The 11,081-nt window shown below is 38.8% G+C and overlaps 2 protein-coding genes across 2 annotated transcripts; both read left to right on the top strand.

Moving 5' to 3' along the window:
• Positions 1-1,128: 1,128 nt before the first annotated feature.
• LOC119345359 (cytochrome P450 87A3-like) lies at positions 1,129-5,481 on the top strand (the record flags this gene model as incomplete). Its single annotated transcript, XM_037615474.1, has 8 exons — positions 1,129-1,453; positions 1,610-1,759; positions 2,056-2,307; positions 2,798-2,887; positions 3,025-3,103; positions 3,330-3,436; positions 3,977-4,110; positions 5,391-5,481. Coding segments are annotated over 8 exons (1,228 nt in total), but the record flags the coding sequence as incomplete, so codon positions are not given.
• A 2,624-nt stretch (positions 5,482-8,105) lies between these two features.
• LOC119345360 (putative disease resistance protein RGA3) lies at positions 8,106-10,617 on the top strand (the record flags this gene model as incomplete). Its single annotated transcript, XM_037615475.1, has 3 exons — positions 8,106-8,449; positions 9,192-9,834; positions 10,121-10,617. Coding segments are annotated over exons 2-3 (1,128 nt in total), but the record flags the coding sequence as incomplete, so codon positions are not given.
• Between the last annotated feature and the right edge of the window lie 464 nt (positions 10,618-11,081).

Raw genomic sequence — 11,081 nt, 5'->3', positions numbered from 1 at the left:
TTTTTTTTTTTTGCCATATTGTTGTCGAGTGTCAAGTCTACAAATTATGGTGAAGAAATTGCTCGCCACAAGTAACAAGAAAATTTCGACCAAAGGTAGTGAGCATATGAAAAGTAGAAACATTAGTTAAGGAAGCGCAAGAAGCCACAATGATGACAGTTAGACAAATATTAGCCTATTAGTGCCCACACCCATGGCAAAGTTTAACAAGATGTCTTCGTGCTGCTCCCTACCCGCACTCCAATTCTTTTACTGCAAAAATAAAACTCAATAATTACTGAATTCAAAATTTTAAAATATTTTCCCACTCCAACAATTTATCTGATTCATGGTGTTTTTGGATATTCATGTTGCTTTGTCGAACACAATAAAACTGCATCCCAATGGAATAAGTTCCTACAATATTTTCTTTATTTGCCTATGAAGTTGCCACATAGTCAGTTGTGTATGAGTATGTGTTATACAAAGTACAAACATATTCATCTTCCCCTTCATTATGGTCAAATAATGAGGAGGTGTTAGGGTCTTATAGTTATTCAAACAGGCTCATCACTCACCATCCATTGCAGGAAGACAGTTATATAGTAACACTTATTTTTTTACCCCTTCCTTTCTAATTTATTAGACTCATCACAAAATCTAGTATTTCTAGTTGTAAGGCCTGCAATAATTCTTATCCTGTGTTTATTTGATTGCTAGCTTTGGAAAAAATGCAATCTTCAATTACAAGTTATTGTTTTCTAATCTAAGTTTGCTCTCAATATATATGGTATTAATCGAAACCATCAATGCATGAACGAGGGTGGTTAATATGTGTGATTTAACATGTGATCTACACTTAATTAGACTCCTTGATGATAGTGATTTATGTGTTGAGCCAAATAAACCGGAAAAAAGAGGATACGACCTTACCATGGGCAGGAGAAACATTACTATATGCTGATAACAACAAACAATAATTTTATAAATATAATGAATTATGATTGTTTCTACACAAAGAAGAGTCACTACTTGCCTCACATAATCCAACAAAGGCAATCTTATTTTAATGTTGATCTATTTAGATGGAGGAACTACCCTAGCTATGCATGAACAATCCAACTAAATTCATGATGCCTGCGATTTCAGGTATGGTACAATTTTTAGGACAAATTTGCTTGGTGAAGACCTCATCGTCTCCATGGATCAAGAATTGAACAACTTAGTGTTCCAAAAAGAGGAGAAGTTGTTCCAAATTTGGTATCCGGAGTCAATCATGAAAATCATGGGAGCTGACTGCATTATTGCGACGCTCGGGACCTTCCACAAGCACCTCAGGACACTGATACTTCGGCTCTTCGGCCCAGAAAACCTCAGGCTGGTACTGCTCCATGAAGTGCAGCAGACGGCCCAGGCTAGTCTGCTCTCCTGGCTTGATCATCCTAGCATCGAAGTGAAAGAGGCAACATCTAGTGTATGTCCTTGTATCAGCCTCTCCCTATGTTATTGGTGTTGTCCTTTCAGCTAAACAACTTGATTAAATAGTAAATACTACAATTTATTATTGTTTAATTAGAAAAGCTAATATATACATGATGGATCAAGCAACTCCATAATTTCCTTTTCGTAGATGATATTCAGCATCACGGCCAAGCGATTAATCAGCTACGACTCCTCAAGCTCTGATGCTAAGTTGTGGAAGGAATTTGATGCATTTCTTCAGGGACTACTAGCATTTCCACTTTACATTCCTGGCACGGCATTCTACAAATGTATGCAGGTAATTAGGGACTACTACCACCCTCATATTTCCCCATATCATTGCATAAATAAATAAAGTCTTATAAAAAAATCGACTAATAGAGATTCTCGCCAATTGGATAGGATCTGCCACTACATTCTATGTTTGCACAATTGCACCCAATAGTATTCCTATGAAACAACAATTTCACCCAGTAGTAAGAAAATAGTGTGTGTATATAGCTTAATTAATTGGGACCCCATGGTGCTTGGGCACATGGTTGGAAACGAGAAATTCAAATATATTTTTATACGTACGATTTCCTCGTTGCATAGGGCCGGAAGAATGTCATGAAGATTTTGAAAGAAATGTTCAATGAGAGGAAGAAGGCAACACATCGGGAGAGTGTTGACTTTATTGATATCTTGATCAACGACCTGAAGGAGGAAAAGACATTAATGGACGAGAAAATTGCATTGGATTTGCTCTTCTTATTATTGTTCGCAGGCTTTGAAACCACGTCATCTGGGATAACTGCGGCACTCAAGTTTCTAGACAATGATCCCAAGGCACTACGGGAACTAACAGTAAGTGTCGACAAAGAGAAGTAGCCACTTACGTGCTTTTATCACTAGTTTGAAAATGATGTTTCTCTCTAGACATACACATTAGAATTCTTCAACCACACTACTGGACACAGACGTGCATATGTGCTTTTCGTTACACACAATACACTAGTTTAGCGTGTACACTTCCATACATAGTTACTGAAAAAATATGCATGGTTATCCATCTTACTGTTGGTTGTAGTTATACCCCACCAAAAAGTAGTTGCAACTAGGTGGTCTTGGATATTCCTATTACTTCCAATCTAGCACTAGATACTAAGTTATGTTACAAACTCATTAGACCATGTGAAATCTATATTGATATATTCAACATATAGTAATACCAAAAAGATTTCATATTCATATAGACAATTAATTAAGCCAACCACAATTCAAGAAAATGATTGTATATATAATGAGGTAACTTTTGTAAACAAATTACTAATTAATTTGGATTTACAATTTCCAGGAGGAGAACAACAACATCCGGAAAAGAAGGATCAATCCTGACTCTGAAATCACATGGGAGGAATACAAGTCCATGAAATTTACATCACATGTATATAGCTTCTCCCTCTTTAGCCTTTATTTTTCATGACATCAACCATACACACACGTAAACCTCTCCATTCATATTGTGTAATTAGTGGCATGAAACAAGTTACATTATTTCATCAGCTTCATTCTGATTTGTAGGTCATACATGAAGCATTAAGGTTGGCTAACATTGCTCCCTTAATGTTTAGAAAAGCAACAGAGGAAGTGCATATTAAAGGTGAGGAGATTGTTCAAAGAAGTGAGATATGTAGGCCGGTAGGAGTGACCAACTGTAGATTTAGCAGAGACTTATGGGTGATCTGCTTATATTTATGTCTGTGCGCATATAGGGAGTGTCTGCGCCCTTGTAATCATAAAAAGGACGAAAGTGAACATTGAAGCGGTAACAGTTTAACTTAATAATTTCTTAATATGTATTGTATATATGTTGGTGATTCGTGCAGGTTACACTCTTCCAAAAGGAATAAAGATTATGATTAATCCTTCCAGCATTCATCTGGATCCTACAGTTTACAAAGATCCTAATCTGTTCAATCCATGGAGGTGGAAGGTTTGTCAAATTTATCAATTTAAAAGGGATATTCCTTGATATTCCAATAAAACAATGCTTGTGTTTTTATTAGCAAGACAATATGGTTGAATGATATACGTCATTTCCAAAGTAGATGATATGTTATCATAATGTTTACTAGGTATTAATGTGATTATAAATTTTTAGTTAACATGCATCCACAACATAGTTGGAAATCTACATATTATGAGAAAAAGTAGCTCAAAATCTTTCTAAGAACGGAAAAGTAGCTCATGACCGGTAGCCTTAAAACTAAGTAATGTTTATTTTCCAAGTAAAATATTAAGGCATGAAGAGTATTGGACAGATTTTTCAACAAGGAAGTACAATAAGGGAAAAATGATTTGACATGGAACTAAAATATAGGAGAATAGCTAGTTATCTTGTCTGGTTCTTTGATCCCTAATATTTTCTTGCCAAAGCACTAAAAGGGGAGCTCTAGGAAGATTTGAAATAGGTGGGGTACTTATTGTAATGCAAAACAACTCTCTCTGAAACCCGTGACAACTTTGTACATAGGATACTACTGAACCAGTTGGTGGCTCCTCAAAGGAGTTCATGGCCTTTGGAGGCGGGCTACGATTATGTGTTGGTGCCGACTTTGCTAAGCTACAAATGGCCATTTTCATGCATTGCTTAGTTACCAAATATAGGTGAATTGCCTTTCATGTACTTTTAATAATAATTGAGATTACCCTTCCAACAATAATAAGTATTTATTTAGTTATTTAATATACATATCAGTGCTTACTCATGTAGTTCTTGATTTTTTTTTCTTCCATACAAAACACATCACTAGGGGCTAAACACATCAGATCTTAATATGTTCCTTTGGTACAAGATGTCTTTCTAGTTGTCAAATCTTACTCAAGTGGACCTAGTCTACTGCAACTAAGGTTTGTAGTATACCTCCATAAAATAGGTATAGAATAGAATAAAAGAAAAAGTGTTATAAAAACGAATGTTACATTGCGGAATCTAGGTAAGATACTTAGAACGTAAACAAAAATGACATCGAAGAAAACAACACAAAATAAACGAAAACAAAAATTTGAATAACCATCAGTTGTTTTGACCCCCTTGATGTTCTTTGGTACATATTAGAAGGAGAGAACTAATTTTTTTCCCTTAATGGAGCATCCAGTGTCGGAGTAAGGACCAAGTGTTGTAACATGAGAGGTAGCGCAATGAATGTAACTTTAATGGCACAATTATGTTGTATAAACCTGTTCTTATGTATTTCTATAATAGGCATCTATTATTTGTGCTTATGGAAAACAATTGTAGAACGAGAAGATGGATTATGCTTTTTGTGATCATATCTTACATGGAAGTTTTTATTTCTGTAAAATGCATTTTGTACCACTGCTTGCTACAAAATATATGACTTGGTCATAGTTGTGCAGTCAGATTTCTGTCCTTGACCACTAATTAGTCAAAATAATTTGTACTTTATTAAAAAAATATAAGATTACTCTTCATGTAGTATATTTTAAAAAATATAAGTTTATAGTCATTTAAATGCATGTACATTAAAAAATCAATTATCAAAGTTGCTGGCGCAAAAAAAAATTCTAAGCACAAACTATTATACATGAAAGTTATTAGCGGGCACTTGGTTTTTTAGATTAGTGTTAACTCCACGGATGTACGCCCTCTGTTCCTAAATATAAGTCTTTCTAGAGATTTCAAATGAACTACCACATACGGATGTATATAGACATATTTTAGAGTGTAGATTCACTCATTTTGCTCTGTATGTAGTCACTTGTTGAAATCTCTAGAAAGACCTATATTTATGAACGGAGGGAGTAATTAACATGGATCATCTTCAATGTGTTTAGTACAAAAAAATACAATCTAGTATAAAAAGTAGAATATTGTAAATAAATCTTGACTCTCTAAATTTTAAACTTGTGTGTTCATTCTTCAGTTGGAAAACGATCAAGGGAGGAACCATGGTGCTTTGTCCTGGACTACAGTTTCCTGGTGGTTTTCACATACAACTTCTCGCAAAAGTTTGATGCGTTATTGTTAGTGATTCAATAAGTGCAAGATCTCTAAGCCTCTAGAGGATCCATAATGTGTCGTTTATACAAATTACTCGTATGGTATCATGTGTTGCTATGGACTAAAATAATTAGGTATAAACATTGTAAAAACCATAGTTTGTTTCAAAAGCTTGTTTTTAGCGAAGTGCACGTGTATTTTTGTTGGAAATATGCCCTAAAGGCAATAATATTTGTATTATTATATTTTGTATTCATGATTAAAGAGTTTTTATTCTATGCCATAACTGTTATGATCCTGCAATATGCGATTCAGTGGAAACTCATATGCACGTGTGGAATGATAAACTCATATGCACGTGAAGAACCTTTTAGAATCTTCATATAACCCTGAAAAACATATATAGGCCCGTGGATTACCTCTAGGGTCCGCCTAAGCATCGCAATTGTTATTTTGTCACTTATTTGAGTAGCACTTAGCTTTCCTCTAAAATCATTAATTGAGGAGTATTCCTTACAAAGATCACTTCCACCTTTCAAGTTGCGCCTCCCTGAGTGTTTTTCCTTTTTCGTAGATCCGTTTATTCAAAATGTTATATCTCTTAAATCGTGTGTTCAAAACTCGAACCGTTACACCGTTGGATATCTCGCATCGAGATTTTCAAAATTAATCCAATGTGTGATATGTTTTGATGAACATCTTTTTTACAAAAAAAAACGGACGAAAAAACCAAATCAAAAGCACGGTTTTTTTCCTTTCCGAAAGAGGCACGGCCGTGCCTCTCGCGAAAGCACAACCATGCCTCTCGCGGAAGCAAAACCGTGCCTCTCGCGGAAGCAAAAATAAAACACGTTTTCTCGTTTCCGAGAGGCACGGCTGTGCCTCTCGCGAAAGCACACCCACGCCTCTCGTGGAAGGAAAAAAAACATAAAACACATTCTTTTCCCGTTTTCGAGTGGCACGGCCATGCCTCCCGCAAAAGCACAACCGTGCCTCTCACGGAAGAAAAAGAACACAAAACTCATTTTCTTTTCAATTTCCAAGAGGCATGACCGTGCCTCTCGCAAAAGCAAAACCGTGCCTCTCGTGGAAGGAAAAAAAAAGAAAGCACGTTCTTTTTTCCGTTTTCGAGAGGCATGGTCATGCCTCTTGCAAAAGCAAAACCGTGCCTTTCGCGGAAGCAAAAAAAACTCGTGAAAAACCAATAACTAAGGAAGACTTTTTTTATCCAAAAGCTAAGGAAGACCGGTGAAAAACCAAAAACTAAAAAAACTGACAAAATAATGTTGAAAGCTGAAAAATCGTGCAGAAAAATAACATAAAAAAAATCCAAAGGGAGTGCTCAGAGCATGACACGTGGCGGCGGCTGAGAGCGCGCCAAGTGGCGCACCCTCAGCCCACCCGCAAGTGATCGTTGCGAGGCTCCCGAAAGAGCGCTCGTCAACTAGTTGCTTCCGCTTTCATCGAGGCGCTCCCTACATGGATCGCGGCCTAATAGAAAGGATGGAGCGGTTTCTTCGATTTGTTTCTTGGGACATCGGTATTTTCTATGGTTATGACACTATTTTAAAATGGGAAACCATTTTTCGTCCATTTGTTTTGTGGTTTCTTCCGATTTCTTTTTTCTATTTTTCTTCTCCCCCATTTGAAAGTTTCATGATGTTTGTGTAAAAGGAGTGGAAATTTTTATATGCTGTGAACAGTTTTGTTTAAAAAATTATGCAATTTTTTAAAAAAAAATTCATGAACTGTTTTCGGAGAAAAGTTCATGAACAATTTTGAAACATGTGGATATTTATAAAGTACCACAAACATTTTCATTAAAAAAGAAAAAAATGCATGAATTTTGTTTGACATTTTCACTAACATTTTTCAAAATTGTCACGAACATGTTTTAAGCGTGTGAGAAAATATATGAACATATTAAAGAAAACACATGAACATAGTTTACTCAAAACACACGAGTAATTATAAACAAAAAAATGAAAAATGAATAGACATCCCCAGCCTAGCCGCCACGACTTGTAGAGAACAAAGAGGCAACCCGCATCACTGGGGTTCCCTCTTGTCCGCCGGTTGGTCCGTCATCGGCGGGAAGAAGGAGAACCCCGGGGATCTTGTCGTGTGTCCATCCAATCATCTAGGTTTTCTCAGTTATGGTCTTTGATTGATTGTCCATGACTTGTGCTCCAGCAGTGGCGATGATAGCGACGAAAAAGGTTTCTCCAGCTCTTGGCTCTGATGCAGCGACTCTGGTGGGTTATTGATGTTGGATCTACGAGGCAATGTTTGCATTTTGATAGCGGTAAATTTTAAATTTTACTACCTCCGTCATGGTCTACCTGGTGTTCTGTGTTATATTTAACTATGGTTTTAATTACCAAAGTATAAGTTATACTACGTAACAAAACTAATACTATCATTTGAAAGTAGATTAAAATACGAATCCAACAACATAATCTTTGTGATATACATTAATATTTTACTAGTCAAATTTATGATTAAAATTTGACACAAAAATACAAAGAGCCGGACTGGTGCAGTACCAATTTCCTCTCTCTCCAATAATGCAAGTGATTGATGAATCGCAATGAAGACCGACGACGCTGTGCTACCTTCCTCATCACTCCTCCAATAATTGCACTCTGTCTTGCGCTCGCTGCCTTTCAGTAGCAGTAGCAGTAGCAGTAGATCTTGGACATCTCCCCCCCTAAGATCTGCTCAGCCAGCTTGCGGCAGCAGCAGCAGCAGCGCTCTTCTCCCCGCCGGCCGCCGTCACTTGACTTGGCCATCCACCACCCACCGTACCATCTCCAGCCACCACTCTGGCTCTCCATCGACAAGGCAAGGGGATCTATCTACATATTCATTCTAGGAGTGAGCTGCAAACAACCAAGAAGAGAAGATAGATAGATCCCATCCCACTCTGCCTGCCTTGTTGAATCCTCTCGGCTCTCACTGCAACTGCAACTGCAAGCCAAGGTGATAATCCGTCCGCCCGTCCGCAAACCACTGTCTAGAATTTCCGCTGTGTTTACTTTTACTTTTGATAATAATACTAGTACTCCCTCTGTAAACTAATATAAGAGCATTTAGATCTAAATGCTCTTATATTAGTTTACGGAGGGAGTACTAGTGTTCAAGTAGCTAGCCACTGGAGTGGGATCTCAAACATTCACCGGTTCAGATCTGTAGAGAGAGTCGTTGAAGCCTTTGCAGTTTGCACTAATTAAACGTACATACTTAATTAAGTGTCATCGCCGTCTGCCAGATCCCCTCCAGCTCGCTCTCTCTCTCTCTGTCTGTATTGGGGACTCCGATTATCGAGTCCGGTACGGGCTGTATCGGTGGGGGGTTCAGCTAGATACTCCCTCCGTCCGAAAATACTTGTAATCAAAATGAATACAAATTGATTGTATCTAGAACTAAAATACGTCTAGATACATCCCCTTTTAATCATTTTGATGACAAGTATTTTCGGGCGGAGGGAGTAGCTGGAAAGAAGCGAGATAGACCCCCTTCCTCCTCTCACTGCAACAACTGCAAGCCGAGGTGATCATCGATCGCCAAAACATGCGTATCTGCACGCATGTTTCTAATTTCGTTGCAATGGATGATTCTTTTAGTTGCTACCTGCACTGTACCAACATCTTCTCATGCATATTACTCTGTATGTATACGTACTATGCTTAACTGGTTGGTGTGGTGTGGTGTACGCATGCAGGAAGGAAGCCCCATGGCGGCTGTCCTTGATGCTTTGGCAACCCGAGTGATGAACACCATACTGGATATGGGGGAAGAGAAGATCAGCATGCTGCTGGGCGTCTCCCAAGAGATCAACAAGCTGGAAGCCAATATGGAACCCCTTCGGAACCTCCTCACCGACGCCGAGAGGAGGCGCATCACTGACAGGAGCGTGCAGGCATGGGTGACCAAGCTCAAGAGCGCCATGTACGAGGCCTCTGACATCCTTGATCTTTGCCAGCTTGAGGCCATGGACCGAAAGGACAAGCAACACTCCAGTGGCTTATGCCTCCGACTCCGGGAGAAGCTGCCATTTCTGGGCTGCCTCGGGGATAAGCTGCAGGGTGTCCTCCAGCCCTTTCTCTTCTGCATGCAGAACCCCGGATTCGCCAACGAGGTAGGCGGACGCATCAAGACTCTCAACGAGGAGCTGGCCACCATCCGCCAGGGTGTCGCTAACTTCAAATTCATTGACCTTGGCTCCTATGAGGAAAGGCGGAGGCCGCCGACCAGTTCGGCCTCCTACCCCAAGCGTGAAAACGCACAGTTCGTCCAATCAGATCTCGTGGGGGATCAAATCAAGAGGAATACAGAGAAACTGGTGCAGAAGCTAATCTCAACCATGGTTTTCAATTTCAGTTTCAGAAAAATTTCAGCATCAACCGAAATCACTGAAATTCAGTGATTTCAGTTTCCATTTCAGCCAAATGACCGAAATATTCACTTGGGTTCAATTAAAAATTTGAAAATTTTAAAAAATATTTCAAAAAAATATTGGAATTGTTGTGCTATACTGAAATTGCTGAAATATTTTGGCCAAAACGTAATATTTCAGTGTTTGCTGAAATTACTGAAATTCAGCGAATTTCACCGTAAACTCACTGAAAGTGAAAACCATGATCTCAACCGACCGCCACAACCATGGTAGAAGCAACATCGTCAATGTGGTGGCCATTGTTGGCCAGGGCGGCATAGGCAAGAGCACGCTCGCCAAGAAGGTCTTCGCAAGCGAGGCCATCAAGGAGGAGTTCAAAACCAAGATATGGCTGAGCGTCACTCAACAGTTCACCAAGGTGGACCTGCTAAGGGCCGCCATCTCCCAAGCTGGGGGGAATAAGCATGGTGATGAGAAGGACGAGACCATACTTGTGAACGTCCTCACCAACACCCTATCAAACAACAAGTTTCTGTTGGTCATGGATGATGTGTGGAACCAACAAGCATGGGAAAACGTGCTCCGCACCCCCATTCTTAATGCTGCCGGTACACAACCAGGAAGCCGGGTATTGGTTACCTCAAGAATGGTTGATGTTGTTGAGAGCATGGGAGCTTCCATCCTGCGTGTCAACACACTAAACAATGAAGATGCTTGGTGCTTGCTAAAGAAACAGCTGCCGCAGCCACAGGTCAGTAACTCATCTGTTTTACAAACAAGTACAATATTTTGGACATCAATTTAGTTAAACTTTATCTAGCAGTACATGTTACACATTTGGATTGGATATATTGATAATCATATATGTGTGCATTTGTATATCAATTTTATTAAATATTTTCTCCAGTATTGTTTATGGCATTGGTTCGACCGCCAACAAATACATTTGACTGCTGCTTTGGATTCCTGTAGGTTAAAGGGAAATTGTATTACTAGTATTTATGGCAAATTGAATAGCTCCATTTTCACATGGAAAACCTTATGTATCTGATACGATGCGTGATGGTTTTAAGTTGCGGTGGAACGCAAGTCCTACATTGACAAGAAAATGAGAACGTTGATATGCGAGGATATGTGAATCCATAATCGGTCAGATCAAATTAAAATGGAAAAGTATAGAGAATTGTGCATAAATTTAATCTTAGAATTTTAATT

This window comes from Triticum dicoccoides, unplaced genomic scaffold, assembly GCF_002162155.2.
Source record: "Triticum dicoccoides isolate Atlit2015 ecotype Zavitan unplaced genomic scaffold, WEW_v2.0 scaffold22958, whole genome shotgun sequence".
NCBI lineage: Eukaryota > Viridiplantae > Streptophyta > Magnoliopsida > Poales > Poaceae > Triticum > Triticum dicoccoides.
This window is presented reverse-complemented; position numbering and strand designations above follow the sequence as displayed.